Below are 24,499 nucleotides of genomic sequence, written 5' to 3' on the forward strand. Positions count from 1 at the left end.
GAGTAAGATGAAGCAGAAAAAGGGGGCGTATGACAGATGTCAGGTTGAGAATGCAAGTGAGAACCAGGCTGAATATAGAAAGTTCAGAGGGGAAGTGAAAAAGGAAATAAGAGGGGCAAAGAGAGAGTATGAGTGTAGATTGGCAGCTAACATAAAAGGGAATCCAGAAGTCTTCCATAGGTATATAAATAGTAAACAGGTAGTAAGAGGAGGGGTGGGGCCGATTAGGGACCAAAAAGACCTACGCATGCAGGCAGAGGGTATGGCTGAGGTACTAAATGAGGACTTTGCATCTGCCTTTACCAAGGAAGAAGATGCTGCCAAAGTCACAGTGAAAGAGGAGGTAGTTGAGATACTGGATGGGATAAAAATTGATAAAGAGGAGGTACTAGGAAGGCTGACTGTTCTTGAAGTTGATAAGTCACCAGGACCGGATGGGATGCATCCTAGGATGCTGAGGGAAGAAAAGGTGGGAATTGCGGAGGTGTTGGGCATAATCTTCCAATCTTCCTTGGATATGGAGGTGGTGCCAGAGGACTAGAGAATTACAAATGTTACAACCTTGTTCAAAAAAGGGTGCAAGGATAAACCCAGCAACTACAGGCCAGTCAGCTTAACCTCGGTAGCGGGGAAGCTTTTAGAAACGATAATCCGGGACAAAATTAACAGTCACTTGGATAAGTGTGGATTCATTAAGGAAAGCCAGCATGGATTTGTTAAAGGCAAATAGTGTAACTTGATTGAATTTTTTGATGAGGTAACAGAGTGGGTTGACCTGGTGTACATGGACTTCCAAAAGGTGTTTGATAAAGTGCCACATAATAGGCTTGCCAGCAAAGTTGAAGCCAATGGAATAAAAGGGACAGTGGCAGCATGGATACGAAATGGGCTAAGTGACTGGAAACAGAGAGTAGTGGTGAACGGTTGTTTTTCAGACTGGAGGAAGGTACACAGTGGTGTTCCCCAGGGGTCGGTACTAGGACCACTGCTTTTTTTGAGATATATATATTGGAATTGGGTGTACAGGGCACAATTTCAAAATTTGCAGATGACAAAAACTTGGAAGTATAGTAAACAGTGAGGAGGATAAGGATAGACTTCAAGAGGACATAGACAGGCTGGTGGAATGGGCGGACGCGTGGCAGATATTTAATGCAGAAAAGTGCAAAGTGATATATTTTGGTAGGAAGAACGAGGAGAGGCAATATAAACTAAAGGGTAGAATTCTAAAGGGGGTGCAGGAATAGAGAAACCTGGGAGTATATGTGCACAAATTGTTGAAGAAAGTGGTTAAAAAAGCATACAGGATACTGGGCTTCATAAATAGAGGCGTAGAGTACAAAAGCGAAGACGTTATGATGAACCTTTATAAAACACTGGTTCAGTCTCAACTGGAGTATTGTGTCCAATTCTGGGCACCGAACTTTAGGAAGGATGTGAAGGTGTTAGAGAGGGTGCAGAAAAGATTTACGTGAATGGTTCCAGGGATGAGGGACTTCAGTTACGTGGATAGACTGGAGAAGCTGGGGTTGTTCTCCTTAGAGCAGAGAAGGTTGAGAGGAGGTTTGAAAAGGTGTTCAAAATCATGATGGGTCTAGACAGAGAGAAACTGTTCCCAGTGACGGAAGGATGGAGAGCCAGAGGGGACTGATTTAAGGTGATTGTCAGAAGAACCAAAGGCGACATGAGAAAAAACTTTTTTACGTAGCGTGTGGTTAGGATCTGGAATGCACTGCCTGAAAGGGTGGTGGAGGCAGATTCAATCGTGGCTTTGAAGAGGGAATTGGATAAGTACCTGAAGGAAAAACATTTGCAGGGCTACGGGAAAGGGCGGGGGAGTGGGACTAGCTGAAGTGCTCTTGCAGAGAGCCGGCACGGGCTCAACAGGCTGAATGGCCTCCTTCTGTGTTGTAACCATTGTATGATTCTAGGAGTAAGGATGATAGCCAGCCCATATAGAATCAGTGCATCAAAAAAAACATTCCTCCCATATGGATTTTGTTGATGCAAGTGATAGTTTTACTTCCATCTTGTTTGGCCGGTAGATGCTTCTGCTTTCATCAACCAAAAGCTAACATAATGTAAGCATGAGTAACCTGACTCTCTTTAAGTTTGCGAATAGCAAATGGACACATGGGCCATGTAAAAACAACAGTAACAACTTGCATTTATATAGCACCTTTAACGTAGTATAACGTCCCAAGGCACGTCACAGGAGCATTATCAAACAAAATTTGACATCAGGAGATGTTAGGACAGGTGACCAAAAGCTAGCTCAAAGAGAGAAGTTTTAAGGAGCGTCTTGAGGAGAGCGAGGTGGAGACTTGGAAAGGTTCAGGGAGGGAATTCCAGAGCTTAGGGCCTAGGCAGCTGAAGGCATGTCCGCCAGTGGAAGCGATGAAAATTGGGATTTGCAAGAGGCCAGAATTGGAGGCCGAAATATCGGAGGGTTGTTGGGCTGGAGGAGATTACAGGGATAAGGAGTGGCAAGGCCTTGAGAGATTTGAGCACAAGGATGAGAGTTTTAAATGCAAGGCTTTGCGGGATCGGGAGCCAATGTAGGTCAGTGAGCACAGGGGTGATGGGTGAATGAGACTTGGTGCGACTTAGGATACGGGCAGCAGAGTTTTGGATTGAGCTCAAGTTGATGATTGCAGTAGTCAGGTAGGAATCATTCTAAGTGATAATGAAAGAATGTATGTCCTTGCGTTCCTAAATTAATATTTGCTTCCATATTGTCCTTTAACAGAGTTACTGCAAAAGATGTGTCGGAAGGATGAAGAGATGAGAGCATTGCAGGTACGATATAACGTGAGTAAAACTTTTTCTGGCGTAGCTTAGAAGCTAAGTGAGAAATGTGAACAAAAAGAACAGTACTCAGCTGGCCTTCATTAGCTGAGCTACAAGTACTGTCAACGGAGTTTGGACAGTTCCCCCACCTGTTTTTAAATTCCTAAAATTGCTTTACTTTTTAAGAGGAAGTACTGAGAAAATTATAGTTAATAAAATGTGATTCCTTAGTAAATGACCAGGGAGCAACATTTTGTGGAACTGGAAAGGTGTGATGTATGGCAGGGGCTTTGCACGAAGGGTGTCTGTTAGGAGATGTTTGCAGTACGTTTCCTCCGTCCCTTGGGAGCTTCTTTTCATGTTTCAGATCAATAATGTCGTGACTGTAATTCTGCTACATCAGCAGAACTGCTTTTTACTACCATCACTCTCGCTGTCTTTAAGGGGTTGAGTGGGTGGGGGTTAAATCTTGAAGGCAACAGTGATTGTTTAATTCAAATAAAAAGTGTTTCCCTCTTTTTTTCTAACATTGTATATACTGAACTATAGCCTGAGTTGCCAATGGGAGGAAAATCAGGATCTATTCTTCTTAAACTGTGTAAAGTGCCATCAAAAGGTCACATGGTCTTTGGCTTTCCTACATCATGTATATAAGCCCATCCTTCACTTACTCCTATTTTCCTCAGACCATTATGAACATTTTCTGTCAAAGGAACTTGGAAGAAAAATACTTCAAAGTGGGTAGGCCGAGGCAAGATTTCATACTTTCATTAAGTCTTTCAAACCACATGCCAGGTGGTGACAATTTGCTTTCAATTGATTTGGGCGATGCTGTGGACACTTCCCCAATGACGGGGTTCCAGGATTTGTTGGACCTGACTCAGTGATTTCCAGGTGTCCACGATGCCTTTTAAAACAAAGAAGTGTCAAAAGATAACATAAAAGGGAATCCAAAAGTCTTCTATAGGCAGATAATAAATAATAAACGGGTAGTAAGAGGAGGGGTAGGCCAATTAGGGACCAAAAAGGAGATCCACGCATGGAGGCAGAGGGCATGGCTGAGGTTCTAAATGAGTATTTTGCATCTGTCTTTACCAAGGAATAAGATGCTGCCAAAGTCATAGTGAAAAGAGGAGGTAGTTGAGATACCGGATGGGATAAAAATTGATAAAGAGGAGGTACTAGAAAGGCTGGCTGTTCGTGAAGTAGATAAGTCACCAGGACCGGATGGGATGCATCCTAGGATGCTGAGGGAGGTAAGGGTGGAAATTGCGGAGATACGGCCATAATCTTCCAATCCTCCTTAGATATGGGGCTGGTGCAAGAGGACTGGAGAATTTCAAATGTTACACCCTTGTTTAAAAAAGGGTGCAAGGGATAAACCCAGCAACTACAGGCCAGTCAGTTTAACCTCGGTAGTGGGGAAGCTTACAAAATTAACAGTCCCTTTGACAAGTGTGGATGAATTAAGAAAAGCCAGCATGGATTTGTCAAAGGCAAATTGTGTTTAACTAACTTGATTGAGTTTTTGATGAGGTAACAGAGAGGGCAATGCGGTTGACATGGTGTACATGGACTTCCAAAAGGTGTTTGATAAAGTGCCACACGATAGGCTTGCCAGCAAAGTTGACGCCAATGGAAGAAAAGGGACAGTGGCGGCATGGATACGAAATTGGCTAATTGACAGGAAGCAGAGAGTAGTGGTGAATGGTTGTTTTTCAGACTGGAGGAAGGTACACAGTGGTGCTCCCCAGGGGTCGGTACTAGGACCACTGCTTTTTTTGATATATATTAATGACTTGGACTTGGGTGCACAGGGCACAATTTCAAAATTTGCAGATGACACAAAACTTGGAAGTATAGTAAACAGTGAGGAGGATAAGGATAGACTTCAGGAGGACATAGACAGGCTGGTGGAATGGCTTTATAAATAGAGGCATAGTTTACAAAAGCAAGGAGGTTATGATGAACCTTTATAAAACTCTGGTTCGGCCTCAACTGGAGTATTGTGGCCAATTCTGGGCACCGCACTTTAGGAAGGATGTGTAGGCCTTAGAGAAGGTGCAGAAAAGATTTACTAGAATGGTTCCAGGGATGAGGGACTTCAGTTACATGGATAGACTGGAAAAGCTGGGGTTGTTCCCCTTGGAGCAGAGAAGGTTGAGAGGAGATTTGATAGAGGTGTTCAAATTCATGAGAGGTCTAGACAGAGGATAGAGAGAAACTGTTCCCAGTGGCGGAAGGGTCGAGAACCAGAGGACACAGATTTAAGGTGATTGGCAAAAGAACCAAAGGCGACATGAGAAAAAACTTTTTTATGCAGCGAGTGGTTGGGATCTGGGATGCAGTGCCTGAAAGGAATGTGGAGGCAGATTTAGTTGTGGCTTTCAAAAGGCAATTGGATAAGTTTCTGAAGGAAAAACATTTGCAGGGCTACGGGGAAAGGGCAGGGGATTGGGATTAGCTGAAGTGCTCTTGCAAAGAGCAGGCACGGGCCGAATGGCCACTTTCTGTGCTGTAACCATTATATGGTTCTATGATGATGACCACTAGGAGTTTACAAGGTTAGGTCTATCTCAGAGGAACTTAAGAAATCGTCCCCAAAAGTAGTCATTAGATGTCTCCCACAGATGCATTTTTGGAGTAAAAGAAAGAAAGGACTTTCATTTACATAGAGCATTTCACAACCTCAGGATGTCGCATAGCGCTTTACAGCCAATGAAGTACTTTTGAAGTATAGTCGCTATTGTAATGTAGGAAATGCGGCAGCCAATTTGCACACAGCAATGTCCCACAGACAGCAATGAAATAATGACCAGATAGCCTGTTTCAATGATACTGTTTGCGGGATAAATATTGGCCAGGACACCGGGGAGAACTCCCCTGCTCTTCTTTGAAATAGTGCCGTGGGATATTTTACATCCACCTGAGAGGGTAGACAGGTCCTTGGTATAGAAACATAGAAGATAGGAGCAGGAGTAGGCCATTCGGCCCCTCGAGCCTGCTCCGCCATTCAGTGCGATCATGACTGATCATCCAAATTCAGTACCCTGTCCCTGCTTTCTCCCCATATCCCTTGATCCCTTTAGCCTTAAGAAATATATCTAACTCCTTGAATATATTTAATGAAGTGGCCTCAACTGTCTTCTGTGGTAGAGAATTCCACAGGTTCACCACTCTCTGGGTGAAGAAATTCCTCCTCATTTCTGTCCTAAATGGCTTACCCCTTTTCCTTAGACTGTGACCCCTGGTTCTGGATTCCCCCGCCATCGGGAACAGCCTTCCTGCATCTAGTCTGTCTAGTCCTGTTAGAATTTTATAAGTTTCAATGAGATCCCCTCTCATTCTTCTAAACTCTAGGGAATATAAGCCTAATATAAGCCTAAATATAATGCTTGTGTCTGCGCTCACTCGGAGGTCGAACTCCAAACCATCGTCGACACCTTCACCGACGTGTACGAGAGCATGGGCCTTACACTAAACATCCGTAAGACAAAGGTCCTCTACCAACCTGCCCCCGCCACACAGTGCTGCCCCCCGATTATCAAAATCCACGACAAGGCCTTGGACAACGTGGACCACTTTCCATACCTCGGGAGCCTACTGTCAACAAGGGCAGACGTCGATGACGAAGTCCAACACCGCCTTCAGTGTGCCAGTGCAGCCTTCGGTCGCCTGAGGAAGAGAGTGTTTGAAGACCGGGACCTCAAACCCAGCACTAAGCTCATCATCTACAGGGCAGCAGTGATACCCGCCCTGCTGTATACCTCAGAGACATGGACCATGTACAGCAGGCACCTCAAAGCACTGGAGAGGTACCACCAACGCTGCCTCCGCAAGATCCTGCAAATCCATTGGCAGGATAGGCGCACCAATGTCAGTGTTCTTGCTCAGGCCAACATCCCCAGCATCGAAGCTTTGACCACGCTCAATCAGCTCCGATGGACGGGTCACATTGTCCGCATGCCCGATACGAGACTCCCAAAACAAGCGCGCTACTCGGAGCTCCGGCACGGCAAGAGAGCCCCAGGTGACCAGAGGAAACGCTTCAAGGACACCCTCAAAGCCGCCTTGAAAAAGTGTAACATCCCCACCGACACCTGGGAACCCCTGGCCCAAGACCGCACAAAGTGGAGGAGAAGCATCTGGGAAGGCGCCGAACACCTTGAGTCTCTTCGCTGGGAGCAAGCGCAAGGAGCGCACGTAAACAGAGCACCCCACCCACCCGCCCCTTCAACCACCGTCTGCCCCACCTGTGACTGAGACTGCAGGTCCCGCATTGGACTAATCAGTCACCTGCGAACTCTTCTAATGTGGAAGCAAGTCATCCTCGGTTCCGAGGGACTGCCTAAGAAGAAGGAGTAAGAAGAAGAATCGACCCAATCTCTCTTCATACGTCATTCCTGCCATCCCAGGTATCAGTCTGGTGAATCTTCGCTGCACTCCTTCCCTGGCAAGAACATCCTTCCTCAGATAAGGTGACCAAAACTGCACACAATACTCAAGGTGTGGTCTCACCAAGGCCCTGTACAACGGCAGCAAGATATCCTTGCTCCTGTACTCGAATCCTCTCGCTATGAAGGCCAGCATACTATTTGCCTTCTTAACCGCCTGCTGCACCTGCATGCTTACCTTCAGCGACTGGTGCACAAGGACACCCAGGTCTCATTGCACTTCCCCTTTTCCCAATGTATTGCCGTTGAGATAATCTGCCTTCCTGTTTTTGCCACCAAAGTGGATAACTTCGCATTTATCCACATTGGGCAGATGCATGGCAAATGCAGTACAATCGTCCAACCTGTCCAAATCGTACTGGAGTTTCTCTGCATCCTCCTCACAGCGCCCACGCCCACCCAGCTTTGTGTCGTCTGCAAACTTGGAGATATTACATCTAGTTCCCTCGTCTAGATCATTAATATATATTGTGAATAACTGGGGTCCTTGCACCGATCCCAGCGGTACCCCACTAGTCACTGTCTTCCACTCGGAAAAAGACCCGTTTATTCCAACTCTTTGCTTCCTGTCTGCCAACCAGTTTTCTATCCAAGTCAGTACCTTACCCCCAATCCCACGTGCTTTAACTTTGCACGCTAGTCTCTTATGCGGGACCTTATCGAACGCCTTCTGAAAGTCCAAATACACCACATCCACTGGTTCTCCCTTATCTATTCTACCAGTTATATCCTCAAAAAATTCCAGTAGATTAGTCAAGCATGATTTATAAAGTCTCATCCAAAAGACGGCACCTCCAACATTGCAGCACTCCCTCATTACTGTATTGGGAGTGTCAGCCTAGATTTTTGTGCTTAATTCTCTGGAGTGGGACTTCAACCCACAACCTTCTGACTCAGAGGTGAGAGTGCTGCCCACTGAGCCACGACTTACACCTAAGTTGAAGGGTCAACATTTCAAGAATAGACATTAAGTCAAAGACCACAGGTTGAAGGGGCATAACTGGTAGAGCTCCAACTGGATGTCACCTGTGGTTGAAGCAAGGCCATTGAGTTCCTGCAGCAAGAATGTCCTCTGCATCCATCAATATTGAAGGTGCCACAGCTCCAGGACATTGATGGTCTGTCGTTTGTTTCCTTGGCAGACCGAATGAAAATGTCGCTGTTTGCTAGCAGTAGACTCCATTGATTCTGTTCAAGAACTCCAGCTTTCAACAACAACAACTAGTATTTATATAGTGCCTTTAACATAGTAAAACGTCCCAAGGCGCTTCACAGGAGTGTTATAAGACAAATAAAATTGACACCGAGCCACATAAGGAGAAATTAGGGCAGGTGACCAAAAGCTTGGTCAAAGAGGTAGGTTTTAAGGAGCGTCTTAAAGAAGGAAAGAGAGGCGGAGAGGTTTAGGGAGAGAATTCCAGAGCTTAGGGCTTAGGCAATAGAAGGCACAGGCAGTTCTCGGACGGGCTCTGATCTGAAGATAGAAATTCCTGTATGCCTTCCCTCGCAACCCTCCACCAGTCATTCCCAGACCCCTTTTGATGATTTAGGCAGAGGGAGACATGCTCATTGTGATAGATCCTTGGCCGTAACTTAAAATGCAAGGCAGGAGAGATATACCTCTCTCAGTACATTGTAGCGCATATGGATTTTGTGTTCCCCAAGTATAGACTGTTAATGTCCACTTCTAACTCTATTTCAGTTAGACGTTTTATTGCTTTAACAAGAGTTTAACTGTGAGTTCTATCTGACAACTAATTCCATTTCAATTTTCTATTCCATCAGTTTCTCAAAGGCCTCTGCAATAGGTTTTCTTTTCAATTGCAATGTTATTTGGCCTCCTTTTCTTCTCTGTGAAGCACCTTTTCTACATTAAAGGCGCTCGCCTCTGAGTCAGAAGGCTGTGGGTTCAACTCCCACTCCAGGGACTTGAGCACAAAAACCTAGGCTGACACTCCAGTGCAGTATGGAGGGAGTGCTGCACTGTCGGAGGTGCCGTCTTTCGGATGAGACGTTAAACCGAGGGGGACGTAAAAGATCCCATGGCACTATTTCAAAGAAGAGTAGGGGAGTTATCCCCGGTGTCCTGTTCAATATTTATCCCTCAACCAACTTCACTAAAACAGTTTATCTGGTCATTATCACATTGCTGTTTGTGGGACCTTGCTGTGTGCAAATTGGCTGCCGTGTTTCCCACATTACAACAGTGACTCCACTTCAAAAAGTACTTCATTGACTGTAAAGCGCTTTGAGACGTCCAGTGGTCATGAAAGGCGCTATATAAATGCAACTATTTCTTTCTTTCTATACAACTGCAAGTTTATCTTCTGTTCTTTGAGAAATAATGGTCATCTTTTGTTTTTCTTCAGTAATCAGTCTGTAGATTTTGCTGATGTCCCTTGTGTGTTCAGACCCATCAGTTCCACTGGGTCCAATTATTGCAGTCTGGGTCACTTCTTATCCTTTTTTAAACATAGGAGATAGGAGCAGGAGTAGGCCTCTCGAGCCTGTTTCGCCATTCAATGAGATCGTGGCTGATCATCAAAACTCAGTACCCTGTCCCTGCCTTCTCCCCATATCCCTTGATCCCTTTAGCCTTTATTGAAATCACTTCCTGCCAAGAGTGTAAAGAATAAAGCCAGTTTATGATGTTAATTGTGCATTTTCTTGGGGAAGGAGAGATTTTTTTTGGAAGTGACAAATCATAAAATGATACAGCACAGAAAGAGGCCATTTAGCCCATCGTGCCTGTGTTGTCTGTTTGAAAGTGCACTTCAATTAGTCTAGAATCATAGAATGATACCATTCTTTGGTATCATAAGTGCTTCAAATTATTTTAAATGAGACAGTATAACATATTCTCATTTCTCTGGAATGTACTTTATAGCACAAAAGCGTTTTACATTCATTTTTGTTGCAGCGCTCTCTGGGAAACATCGCAATGGATTAGTAGCTGAATCCTTGCAGTGGTTCTGATCCATAAAGATCAGGAAGGTCTTGGATCTTCATCCCTACATTATGCTGCATCAGCTGTCGTCGACCAGCATGGTGTAGGGGTGCCAATGTTAACCTGCATGTTCCTCTGGAGCAGACTCCCTAGGGAGACGGTGGAAGCAGTTAGTGTTGATTCATTCAAATACAAATTTGCTAGGTTTCTTTAAGAAAATAACATTTTGGTCTACAGTGTATGAGGAATGACATGTGTTAAGTGTAACATGCTTGGGAGGACTTTTGGCCTATGGTTTCCAAAGCTTTCCACCACTGGGGGTTTTCCTTGCCTCATGTCTGGGTCTGTTGTAGACCAATTGATAGAGATTAACTACTATTCGTCAACAACTCCATTATCATTATATCAGGATGGTAGAAGGCGACCTAGATGGACCTGGGTCTTTTTTCTCCTAGCAATTGCTATGTTCCTATGACGGTGGGGGGGGAGGGGTGAGGAAGGAAGTTAGCCAAAATGTTCTTCAGGAGGTCATTGTCCAGGAACTACTGCAGGAAATGCACATGTGTGGGCATTGACTAAGGACAGGTCTCCTCCTCTCTTTCTCCCCCCACCCCATGATCAAATAGCCCACTGATGCTTCCTAACTAGACTCATTCCTGAATATTAGCCACTTGAATGAGGCATTAGCTGGGCCCATCAATCATCACTTCAGGGGAGGACGAGTAAAGGAGAAAATTAGATTGGCATATGAAAATTTTCTCTCTCGCACCTGTAGCCCAACTGGATTCACTGAGACGGCCAGCCTGGTAAATTTGCCACCGTCATCGAAGACAGCCTATTAAACTGAATCGAGGTGAAGGTGGGCTTGAGTGCCTAGATGTAGTTTTCCTGGACAGCTCATATATTTAAACGGGCACGGTTAAAGTGTATGTATAACAATATACACAGTTGTACCTCACAAATAGCCTGAAGCCAAACTTGATTCAGTTTAATAGTGAAAACATATTAACTTGCTCCCAGGCAGCACCCTTAACTTACTGATTTTTTTTTGCTTTTACAAAACAAATGTAACCTATATAAGCAAGGTAATATAGTTAAAATTATTACTTTGTAAGTTTGTTGGAATTTAATTAATTGGCTGTGACACATTTTGAGACATTCTGAGGTCATGAAAGGCTCTATACAGTTCTTGCTTTCCCCGTTCTTAGACTCTCAGTTCTACCACTAACAATGCCACTGCTTCTTTAAATTTTGCACTGAGGTTGTCTATCAACACCAGTAAATTATGGAAGTTCAGCAATTTTGAACAGTTGTATGTGAAACTTGATAGATAACCCAAGGGCAAATAGTGTCAATCCCCCATCTTCTCCTCAGTTTGGCTGCAGGTTTGGCGCCCTCTTCAATCAAGCTGCAATGAACTGCAGAGTTTGCTAGAGGTTTGGATATCCCCAACGTACAGCAACGTGTTACTGCTGTAAACTTGCAGATTGTCTATAACCAGCATTTAAAAGATGTGGTGGATGTGGATTTGCATGCAGTGCTCAATACTGTCATTATCCATTTAGCTTAGCTTAATACAAATTGGATCACTTTATTTAAAAAGTAACTCCTTCCCGCCCCACCCCTACCATTTTATTCATTCATTCTCTTCGGTTTTATCCGTACTGTAAGGTTGCCACCCATCTGATGTTTTGATGCTACATTCCTTTTTTTGAGTGGGCCATCCAGAACGTTTCTGAAAGAAAGACTTGCATTTATATAGCATTATTCACGATCTCTAAGACGTGCCAAAGCGCTTTACAGCCAATGAAGTACTTTTGAAGTGTAGTCACTGACGTAAGAAAACTACTAGGCACTTGGTCTTAAGCGTTAAACAAAGCTTTAATCAACTGTTTTACAACATGGAGGTCTAGTTGTGTCCTTCACTAGTTCCTGTTAAGAATGTCCTGCGCAAGCTGGGCCCGAGCCCGAGTATTTATACTCTCCCTGGACAGCACCACCTGTAGGCCGCTCAGTATTATTTCATAAGTCTTTCTTTCATGAATGACTGATTCATGTCAGTCACTGTCATAATGTATGAAACGCAGAAGCCAATTTGCACCTGTAGCCCAACTGCTCTTCTTTTGATTAGTGATTTGGAAGGGGGGTGGGTAAAGGAGTGAGTTGGTGCTTGGGGTAGAGACCACCCAGTTGTTAAAAAAAAAAAAAAAACCCAACCGGTCAACACCAAGAATGCAGACCACCTCGTTGGCCCATATGGTTCAACGGAGCAGTCCCCACCCCAAGTACCAAACCGCTCCTTCCTCCCCATCCCCTCATCCCAAATCGCTATCCTGGTGTCCTGCCCAATATTCTTCCCTCAACCAACACCACCTAAATAAAACCGATTAACTCGGTATTCATCTCATTTGCTGTTTGTGGTTTTCTTTCTGAGTGCACCTGTTTGCTGCATTTACCGACAAAACAACAGTGACTGCACTTCAAAATTCCAAGCACTTTGTGAGGTAATGCAGACGTGATAAATCGCAAGTTCTTTCTATCTTGGTTTTGAACTTGGCAACGGGTGGCTACTTGGAGCATGGATGACAACAACTCTTATTCCCATCAGCGATGTGCTGTGTGACCCTGCTCTGAGGGTCTTCGTAGCCATTAACTACCACATGATATGAGAGATTGGGCTACATAAGTGACTGATTCAGTAAGATGCTCGACTACATTGATTTAATCTCTGGCGCGTCTTTGAGGCCTACCTCACGCAAGGTAGGGGGCCTCTCTAACTCTCCATGGGCTGTTTTCCTGGTATTAGACAAATAGCCAAGTCCATATCCAGAGATTGCCCTCTTATTAGCTGAAGAAAGAGGTATCTGGAGTCTGTCCCTATCCCATCTCTTGCCTTGCTTGCCCCTCCCTTGTATCCTGGCAGCTGATGCTCTGATGAACTAAATCAGCTTGTGGCAGTGTGACGTGTGTTTATTGAAGTCAACTTCAGGCCCGCTGCCTTTGCTTAATCTCTAGAATAGACCTGATATTGATCTTTGTTTTTGTTTCCTTACCATCTTCCCTGAGCAGAGCTGGTACTGAAGACAGGCAGAAATTTACATTTCTTCTTTTAAACAACAACAACTTGCATTCATATAGCACCCTTTAACGTAGTAAAATGTCCCAAGGCGTTTCACAGGAAAGTTATCAGACAGAAATTAACACCGAGCCAAAGGAGGAGACAATTCGGACAGATCAAAGAGGTAGGTTTTAAGGAGCATCTTTAAAGGAAGGGAGAGGGGTAGAGAGGCGGAGAGGTTTAGGGAGGGAATTCCAGAGCTTGCGGCCTAGACAGCTGAAGGCACCGTCGCCAATGGTGAGGGGGAGAAAGTTGAGAATGCACAGGATGGCAGAATTGGCGAAACGCAGAGTTGTCAGAGGGTTGTAGGTCTGGAGGAGGTTGCAGAGATAGGGAGAGTGAGGCCATGGAGTGATTTGAACACAAGGATGAGAATTTTAAATTTGAGGCATTGCTGGACCGAAAGCCAATGTAGGGCAGCGAGCACAGGGGTGATAGGTGAAATATCAGTAGAGAAAAAGTACTTGAGAAACTAATTGGACTAAAAGCCAACAAATCCCCTGAACCTGATGGCCTACATCCTAGGGTTCTAAAAGAGGTGGCTGCAGAGATGGAGGATGCATGAACTGAAAGAAATTAGTATTAGTAAAAAAATAGTACTGGAGAAATTAATGGGACTGAAAGCCGATAAATCCCCTGGACATGATGACCTACATCCTAGGGTTTTAAAAGAGATGGCTATAGAGATAGTGGATGCATTGGTTGTGATCTTCCAAAATTCCCTAGATTCTAGAACGGGGTCCCAGCAGATTGGAAGGTAGCAAATGTAACCCCGCTATTCAAGAAAGGCTGGAGAGAGAAAACGGGAACTACAGGCCAGTTACCCTGACATCAGTCATCGGGAAAATGCTGGAATCCATTATTAAGGAAATGGTAACAGGGCACTTAAAAAATCCTAATATGATTAGGCAGAGTCAATATGGTTTAACAAAATCATGTTGACAAAATTGAGAGTTTTTTGAGGATGTAACTAGCAGGGTAGATAAAGGGGAACCAGTGGATGTTGTATATTTGGCTTACCAAAAGGCATTCGATAAGATGCCACATAAGAACATAAGAAACAGGAGCAGGAGTAGGCCAGTCGGGCCCTCGAGCCTGCTCCGCCATTCAGTAAGATCATGGCTGATCCAATCTTGTCCTAAACACCACTTTCCCACTCTCTCCCCATACCCCTTGACTCCCTTGTAGTTCAAATGTCTGTCAATCTCCGCCTTGAATATATTCAGTGACTCCGCCTCCACAGCTCCAAAGAGTCCAAAGATTCACGACCCTCTGAGAGAAGAAATTCCTTGTCATCTCTGTCTTAATTGGGCGACCCCTTATTCTGAAACTATGCCCCCTAGTTCTAGATACCCCCACTAGGGGAAACATCCTCTCGGCATCCACCCTGTCAACCCCCCTCAGAATCTTATGTCTTTCAATAAGATCACCTCTTATTCTTCTAAACTCCAATGAGTATAGGCCCAAACTTTCGTCATACGTCAACCCCTTCATCCCAGGAATCAACCTAGTGAACCTTCTCTGCACTGCCTCCAATGCAAGTATATCCTTCCTTAAATATGGAGACCACAACTGTATGCAGTACTCCAGGTGCGGTCTCACCAGCGCCCTGTATAGTTGCATCAAAACTTCCCTACTTTTATATTTCATACCCCTTGCAATAAAGGCCAACATTCCATTAGCCTTTCTAATTACTTGCTGTACCTGCACGCTAAGTTTTTGTGTTTCATGTACTAGGAGACCCAGATCCCTTTGTACCGCAGCATTTTGTCGTCTCACTCCATTTAAATAATTTACTTTTTCATTCTTCCTTCCAAAGTGGATAACCTCACATTTTCCCACATTGTACTCCATCTGCCAAATTTTTGCCCACTCACTTAACCTATCTGTATCCCCCCTTTGCAAACTCTTTGGGCTGGATTTTGTGAATGGAGGCGGGTCTGCTGCTTGTCTGGTCTCAGTCCCGCTTCCATCATGTTCTGGCCAACCAGCGGGATTTTCCCCTGATTGACCTTGTTAAGCCCGCCCTGCAGGCCAATTAGGGAGAAGTCACTGACAGAGCACGTCATCGTCTGACGTGCCACCTGTCAAGACTTCTTAAAAGAAGAAATGTCAGCATTTGACAGCTCTGTGAAGCTCTCAAACACTGACATTCTGTGTACAGGAAACTTTCTGATATCCGGCACTGACGGGACCGAGCTGGTGCCGTACCATCAAAAGTGCCGGACATACCAGCGTTAATGTTGAAACATACGGAACTGAAAAGCTCCGTGTGAATCAACAAACCCTGTTGCTTAGCAACAGCTTCAAAACAGTCGGCTGAAGCTGTTGCTATAGCTACAGACCTTGCAGTGCCTGACTGGGGAAAAAAACAAGCAACGAGAACTAAAAAAACTTATAGAAAACGGCTCCTGATTTTTGCCATTAGATCGAGTATTCCAGACATATAACCTCCGGATAAACCAAAGTTTCCTGTAGTTTGATGAGTCCTTGTGTTCAGGACTCATCAATCCTTTCAACTTTGTAGAAAACAGATGACTGTTGGTTCGGAGGATCCAACAGCCAGTCTGTGAAATCTACAAGGAAGATGTCGGGACTCTGGAGCCACCCCGGCTGAAGGCTGTAGGCAGAAACAAAGGTAAGTGAACATTTTCTAACACTTAACATGCACCTCACATACTTACCACTCCACACTTGCACCCATCACTCACCTCTACATCTCCCTTTCAGGCCCCTTCGACCCCCGCAGACCTCCTACTCGACTCCTCCAACCCGGCGGGGGTCTCCGAGGTCTGGAAGCCTTCACCTGAAAAGGTAAAATGGGACTAAATTTTTTCTGCCTGTTAACTACCTGTTAACAGGCAGTTTAAAGGATTTAATCCCTTTCCTGCCTCAAGGAGACGGGACCTGAAGCAGGACATCTTCCTGCCTCCTGGCAAAAGGGCACGGAGGCGGGATGGGAGCGGGTTTGCCATCCGTCCCCACTTTCTGCAACTTTACCGTCAGTCCCACCTCCTCGGGGCTGACAAAATTCAGCCCTTTGTGTCCTCCTCTCAACTTGTTAACCCACCTATCTTTGTATCATCAACAAATTTGGCTACAGTACACTAGGTCCATTCATCCAAGTCGTTGATATAGATTGTAAATAGTTGAGGCCCCGGCACTGATGTCTGTGGCACCCCACTAGTTACAGTTTGCCAACCTGAAAGTGACTCATTTATCCCGACTCTCTGTTTTCTGTTAGTTAGCCAATCCCCTATCCATGCCAAAATATTACCCCCAACCCCGTGCGCTCTTATCTTGTGCAGTAACCTTTTATGTGGCACCTTATCAAATACCTTCTGGAAATCCAAATACACCACATCCACTGGTTCCCCTTTATCCACCTTGTTTGTTGCATCCTCAAAGAACTCTAGCAAATTTGTCAAACACGATTTCCCTTTCATAAAACCATGTTGACTCTACTTGATTGTCTTATGATTTTCTAAATGTCCTGCTATTACCTCCTTAATAATGGATTCCAGCATTTTCCCAATGACAGATGTTAGGCTAAATGGCCTACAGTTTCCTGCTTTCTGTTTCCCTCCTTTCTTGAATAGTGGCGTTACATTTGCGGTTTTCCAATCTGCTGGGACCTCTCCAGAGTCCAGGGAATTTTGGTAGATTACAACCAACGCATCCACTATCTTTGCAGCCACTTCTTTTAAGACCCGGGGATGCAGGCCATCAGGTCCAGGGGACTTGTCGGCCTTTAGCCCCATTAGTTTGCCTAGTACTTTTTCTCTAGTGATAGAGATTGTTTTAAGTTCCTCCCTCCCTATAGCCCCTTGATTATCTATTATTATTGGGATGTTTTTAGTGTCTTCTACCGTGAAGACCGATCCAGAATAATTGTTTAGAGTCTCTGCCATTTCTCTATTTTCCATTATTAATTCCCCAGCCTCATCCTCTAAGAGACCAACATTTACTTAAGCTACTCTCTTCCTTTTTATATACCTGAAGAAGCTCTTACTGTCTGTTTTTATATTATTTGCTAGCTTACTCTCATACTGTTTTCCCTCTTTATAATTTTTTTAGTCATCCTTTGCTGGTTTCTAAAAATTTCCCAATTCTCTGGCCTACCACTAATCTTCACAACATTGTATGCCTTTTCTTTCAATTTGATACCATCCTTAACTTCCTTAGTTAGCCATGCATGGTGCATCCTTCTCGTAGAGCCTTTCTTTCTCACTGGAATATACCTTTGCTGAGATTTATGAAACATCTCCTTAAATGCCTGCCACTGCTGATCTACCGTCTTTTTAATCTATTTTCCCAGTCCACTTTAGCCAACTCTGTTCTCATACCCTTGTAATTGCCTTTATTTAAGTTTAAGACACTAGTTTCAGACTCCGGTTTCTCACCCTCAAACTGAATTTGAAATTCTACCATGCTATGATCACTCTTTCCTAGGGGATCCTTTACTATGAGATCATTAATTAATCCTGTCTCATTACATATTACCAGATCTAAAATAGCTTGCTCCCTGGTTGGTTCCTCAACGTATTGCTGTAGGAAACCATTCCGAATACACTCTATGAACTCGTCCTCAAGGCTACCCTTGCCAATTTGATTTGTCCAATCTATATGATGATTAAAATCGCCCATGATTATTGCAGTACCTTTCTTACAAGCCCTCATTATTTCTTGATTTATACTCTGTCCTACAGTATATCTACTGTAAAAAGGTTAATAAGGGCTCATGGGGTTGGAGGTAATATATTAGCATGGATAGAGGATTAGATAACGGACAGAAATCAGAGAGTAGGGCTGAACTGGTCATTTTCAGGTTGGCAGGCTGTAGCTAGTAGGGTGTCGCAAGGATCAGTGCTTGAGCCTCAGCTATTTACAGTCTATATTATTGACTTGGATACATTGCACTCAGTCCTTTGATCTAAGTTTGCTGACGATACAAAGCTAGGTGTGAAAGTAAGCTGTGAGGAGGACACAAAGAGCCTGCAAAGGGATATAGACAGGTTAAGTGAGTGGGCAATAAGGTGACATATGTAATATAATGTGGGGAAATGTGAGGTTATTCACTTTGGTAGGAAGAATAAGAAAACAGAATATTTTTTTAACTGGTGAGAAACTATTGAATGTTGGTGTTTAGGTGTCCTCGTACAGCAAACCGAGAATTAGCCCGCAGGTACAGCAAACCGAGAATTAGCCCGCAGGTACAGCAAACCGAGAATTAGCCCGCAGGTACAGCAAGCCGAGAATTAGCCCGCAGGTACAGCAAGCCGAGAATTAGCCCGCAGGTACAGGAAACCGAGAATTAGCCCGCAGGTACAGCAAACCGAGAATTAGCCCGCAGGTACAGGAAACCGAGAATTAGCCCGCAGGTACAGCAAACCGAGAATTAGCCCGCAGGTACAGGAAACCGAGAATTAGCCTGCAGGTACAGCAAGCAATTAGGAAGACAAATGGCAGGTTGGCCTTTATTGCAAGGGGGTTGGAGTACAAGAGTAAGGAAGTCTTGCTACAATTGTACAGGGCCTTGGTGAGACCACACCTGGAGTACTGTGCACAGTTTTGTCTCCTTATCTGAGGAAAGATATATGTGCCTTAGAAGTGGTGCAACAAAGGTCAACTAGATTGATTCCTAAGATGAGGGGTTTGTCCTAGGAGGAGGGATCGAGTAGATTGGGCCTGTACACTCTCGAGTTTAGAAGAATGAGAGGTGATCTCATTGAAACCTATAAGATTCTGAGGGGGGTTGACAGGGTAGATGATGAGAGGTTGTTTCTCCTTGCTGGAGAGTCCAGAACTAGGTGGCATGGTCTCAGGATAAGGGATCAGTCATTTAAGACCGAGATGAGAAATTTCTTCACTCAGAGGGTTGTGAATCTTTGGAATGCTCCACCCCAAAGGGCTGTGGATGCTCAGTCGTTGAGTATATTCAAGGCTGAGATCGATAGATTTTTGAATTCTAAGGGAGTGAAGAGATTTGGGATCGAGCGGGAAAGTGGAGTTGAGGTAGAAGATCAACCATGATCTTATTGAATGGCGGAGCAGGCTCGAAGGGCCGTATGGCCTACTCCTCCTATTTCTTATGTTCTTATGCGAGTTATTAGGATACGGGCAGCAGAAAGTGCAATGTTAATCTTTTGCCTTATGCCGTGTTTAGTTCTGGTGCTGTTCTGTAAGCAACCTGCTAGCAGGGCTCACTTCTAAAATAATTTCAATCCCGCCATCATGTATAATACATATATTTAATTATTATAGAAAAATGTGCGGGGTGGCAGATTGGTGCTATGCACAGAAGCAGCAACATAGGCTGGATAGCTCTTTTTCAGTTGGCGCAGACACAATGGGCCGAATGGCCTCCTTCTGTGCCGTAAACTTCTATGATGCTATACAGTGCCATGGAAAGGGAGGGGTGCGGTTTGGTTTCGTTCTTCAAAAAGACATTTTGTAAAATAGGAAGTCCTTTTTTTCTTGTCGTGGCACCGAAAGCAAAGATACACTGAGAAAAATCTGATCAAAGTTGAGGCAATCTCCACCGAGCTATCTGTAAAAATGGCGAATTCCAATGATTTCCTCCCCAGGCAGGTTTTTTCTGGGTGTTCAGACAATCCGTGAACCAGTGCAGCCACTTGCAACGTGAAGCCTTTTCTTTATCTCTTCTCCCCGCGCCCCCGGCCCCTCTTCTGGTACACTAGAACCCCAGGGGTGCCGGCGGTACGGCATTACCTTGCCCAAGGGGCTATTTCTGTATAAGCCGAGACAGTGTGCATTGCTAAGGTATTTGAGTAGTGCCGGGGCCACCACTAGGGTTGCCAACTCTGCCTGGACACATTCCTGGAAGTTTCATCGAAAGACCTCCAGCTACCAACTGCCCCGCCCCCTGCCTACTCAATCAGCCTCCCCCCCCCCCCCCGCTCCACCCCCCGCCTACTCAATCAGCCTCCCCCCGCCCCAACCCCCGCCTACTCAAATCAAACTCCCCCCGCCCCACCCCCCGCCGACTCAATCAGCCTCCCCCCCCCCCGCTCCACCCCCCGCCTACTCAATCAGCCTCCCCCCGCCCCACCCCCCGCCTACTCAATCAGCCTTCCCCCCCGCCCCACCCCCCGCCTACTCAATCAGCCTCCCCCCGCCCCACCCCCGCCTACTCAGCCCCACCCCCTGCCTACTCAATCAGCCTCCCCCCGCCCCACTCCCCGCCTACTCAATCAGCCTTCTCCCCGCCCCTCCCCCTGCCTACTCAATCAGCCTCCTCCCCGCCCCACCCCCCGCCTACTCAATCAGCCTTCCCCACCCCCCCGCCTACTCAATCAGCCTTCCCAAGCCCCACCCCCTGCCTACTCAATCAACCTCACCCCCGCCCCACCCCCTGCCTACTCAATCAGCCTCCCCCCTGCCCCACCCCCGCCTACTCAATCAGCCCTCCCCCTGCCATCTCCAATAATTTTTTTTTATAACTAATCAACAAAAGTGTTGAAAGAAAATGGGGGAAAAAAACACAATTTTTTTAAATTGCTCTGAATTTTCTCCTGTGTTTGCTCACAGCGGTGCCCTGGAGATTATACTTAAAATCCTGCAGGGTTGGCAACCCGAGGCACCGCAGCTAAGCCCAGTCGTGTTCTTGTCCAAAGCCCAGAGGGTATACACTTTCCACTGAGTGGCAATCATGTATGGGAGTTAATGCCAACTCTTTCCCCCACTCCCACCCCCACCCCCCAGTCTAGGCACTGAGGTCAATTGTAATATCCCGAAGCATCGCCCCATCTGAGATTAACTAACTGAATCCAAACACGCCATTGGATCTGGAAACCTTCCTCGTCTGTACCAATCAGTATCACAATGTTCTGATGAAGGGTTTCAACCTGAAACGTTGACTCTATTTCTCTCTCCACGGATACTGCCTGGCCTGCTGAGTATTTCCAGCATTTTCTGTTGTTATTCCGCAATGCATGGTGTGCTGAAAGTTTACTTTCAAAATGCTTGCAACTCTATTTTGAAGAACATATTTCTTTTTCTGCAAATTGACCTTCCAGGGTTCAACTTGCAATAAGATACTTTCAGATGTTAAGTTAGCAAAAGAACTATACATGCTTTTTTATTTTTGAACAAGGCAACAGGGTAGTGGGAGTATTTTGAACTGTTATAAAACATTGCCAGCAGCACCGTGCATCATTTTTCTCTCAATGCTGATTTAAAAAAAAAATCAAATTAAAATTAATTAAATTTACTCCTTCATGTCATATCATAGAATCATAGAAATTTACAGCACAGAAGGAGGCCATTCGGGCCCATCTTGTCCGTGCCGGCCGACAAAGAGCTATCCACCCTAATCCCACTTTCCAGCTCTTGGTCCGTGGCCCTGTAGGTTACGGCACTTCAGGTGCATATCCAAGTACTTTTTAAATGTGAGGAGGGTTTCTGCCTCTACCACCCTTTCAGGCAGTGAGTTCCAGACCCCCCCACCACCCTCTGTGAAAAAATTTCTCCTCAAATCCCCTCTTAAACCCCCAACCAATTACTTTAAATCTGTGCCCCCTGGTTATCGACCCCTCTGCTAAGGGAAATAAGTCCTTCCTATCCACTCTATTTAGGCCCCTCATAATTTTATACACCTCAATTAGGTCTCCCCTCAGCCTCCTCTGTTCCAATGAAAACAACCCCACCCTATCCAATCTTTCCTCCTGGCTAAAATTCCCCAGTCCTGGCAACATCCTCGTAAATCTCCTCTGCGCCCTCTCTAGTGCAATCACATCCTTCCTGTAATGTGGTGACCAGAACTGCACGCAGTATTCTAGCTGTGGTCTAACTAGTGTTTTATACAGTTCGAGCATAACCTCCCTGCTCGTATATTCTATGCCTTGGCTAATAAAGGCAAGTATCCCGTTTGCCTTCTTAACCGCCTTATCTAAGTGAGTGGGCAGTAAGGTGGCAGATGGAGTGTAATGTAGGGAAATGTGAGGTTATTCACTTTGGTAGGAAGAATAGAAAAACAGAATATTTTTTAAATGGTGAGAAACTTTCAAATGTTGGTGTTCAGAGAGATTTGGGTGTCCTCATGCAAGAAACACAGAAAGCTAGCATGCAGGTACAGCAAGCAATAAGGAAGGCAAATGGCATATTGGCCTTTATTGCAAGGGTGTTGGAGTATAAGAGTAAGGAAGTCTTGCTACAATTGTACAGGGCCTTGGCGAGACCACACCTGGAGTACTGTGCACAGTTTTGGTCTCCTTATTGCAATGATATCAGCAAATAGTGATGTTATTTGCCTGTTTGATTATCATGTCTTACCAGCATGTTTGCATGTATTGATTACTTATGCCTGACCAGCAGAGGTCATGTGAGAGACAAGCAGTTTGAGTTTGGTTTCAGTTTCGTTCTAGATGCATCACAAGCATCGTGTCTCCTGTAAAAGCTGTATAAAAGAGTTGAACAAGCTTTAGATTAAAAGTCATTCTCTTTCATAAATGTCTCGTCATTGAACCCACAAAGAAATCAATACACTTATCTAAGGAAGGATATACTTGCCTTGGAGGCGGTGCAACGAAGGTTCACTAGATTGATTCCTGGGATGAGGGGGCTGTCCTATGAGGAGAGATTGTGTAGAATGGGCCTATACTCTCTGGAGTTTAGAAGAATGAGAGGTGATCTCATTGAAACATACAAGATTCTGAAGGGGATTGACAGGGTAGATGCTGAAAGGTTGTTTCCCCTGGCTGGAGTTTGTAGAACTAGAGGGCATAGTCTCAGGATAAGAGGTAAGACATTTAAGACTGAGATGAGGAGGAATTTCTTCACTCAGAGGGTTGTGAATCTTTGGAATTCTCTGCCCCAGAGGGCTGTGAATGCTGAGTCTTTGAGTATATTCAAGGCTCAGATAGATAGATTTTGGACTCTAGGGGAATCAAGGGATATGGAGATCGGGCGGGAAAGTGGAATTGATGTCAATGATCAGCCATGATCTTATTGAATGGCGGAGCAGGCTTGAGGGGCCGTATGGCCTACTCCTGCTCTTATTTCTTATGTTCTTATCTACCTGTCCTCCTATCTTCATGGATCTGTGGACATGCACTCCAAGGTCCCTCTGATCCTCTGCACTTCTCAGTGTCCTACCATTTATTGTGTATTCCCTTGCCTTGATAGCCCTACCCAAATGCATTACCTCACTCTTCTCCGGATTGAATTCCATTTGTCACTGTTCTGCCCACCTGACCAATCCATTGATATCTTCCTGCAGTCAACAGCTTTGTTCTTCATTATCAACCACACGGCCAATTTTTGTATCATCTGCAAACATCTTAATCATACTTCCTACATCCAAGTCCAAATCATTGACATATACCACAAAAAGCAAAGGACCCAGTACTGAGCCCTGCGGAACCCCACTGGAAACAGCCTTCCAGTCACAAAAACACCCTTCGACCATTACCCTTTGTTTCCTGCCTCTGAGCCAATTTTGGATCCAACTTGCCACTTTGCCTTGGATCCCATGGACTTTTACTTCCGTGACCAGTCTGCCATGCGGGACCTTATCAAAATCCTTGCTAAAATCCATATAGACTACATCAAACACACTACCCTCATCGACCCTACTTGTTAACTCCTCAAAAAATTCAATCAAGTTAGTCAGACACAACCTTCCCTTAATAAATCCACGCTGACTGTTCCTGATTAATCCATGTCTTTCTAAATGAAGATTTATCTTGTCCTCAGAATTTTTTCCAATAATTTTCCGACCACCGAGGTTAGGCTGACTGGCCTGTAATTACTTGGTCTATCCCTTTCTCCCTTTTTAAACAAGGGTACCACATTAGCGGTCCTCCAGTCCTCCGGCACCACACCTGTAGCCAGAGAGGATTGGAAAATGGTGGTCAGAGTCTCTGCTATTTCTTCCCTTACTTCTCTTAACAGTCTGGGGTACATTTCATCCGGGCATGGGGATTTATCCACTTTCAAAGATGCTAAACCCCTTAATACTTCTTCTTTCACTGTTTATTTCATCTAATATTTCACACTCCTCCTCCCTGATGTCCTTGGTCACAAGCCAAAAAGATTTTAATATTACAATCTTTCATGTGGGCAAGTTCTAGAACTTGACGACTAGCTGCGGGCCCTCCGCTGGCAGTGCTGGTGATCCATATTAACTTCATTTGTGTCATCTTATCGACTTGTTTAAAGGGAAAGTAT

At 45.0% G+C, this 24,499-nt stretch overlaps 1 protein-coding gene across 2 annotated transcripts in view; it reads left to right on the forward strand.

Annotated features, from left to right (window-relative positions):
• Window positions 1-24,499, forward strand: part of cep128 (centrosomal protein 128) — a 428,165-nt gene that overhangs the window by 345,983 nt on the left and 57,683 nt on the right. The window contains exon 18 of one of the 2 annotated variants that reach the window (XM_086002651.1): window positions 2,750-2,811. In XM_086002651.1, coding sequence (XP_085858777.1) covers window positions 2,750-2,811 — 62 coding nt within the window. The remainder of the gene's footprint in view (window positions 1-2,749; window positions 2,812-24,499) is intronic. The other variant, XM_086002652.1, reaches the window with a different exon arrangement.

Source organism: Somniosus microcephalus, chromosome 12 (assembly GCF_052327205.1).
Source record: "Somniosus microcephalus isolate GS21.2 chromosome 12, FLI_Smic_1.0, whole genome shotgun sequence".
Classification (NCBI taxonomy): domain Eukaryota; kingdom Metazoa; phylum Chordata; class Chondrichthyes; order Squaliformes; family Somniosidae; genus Somniosus; species Somniosus microcephalus.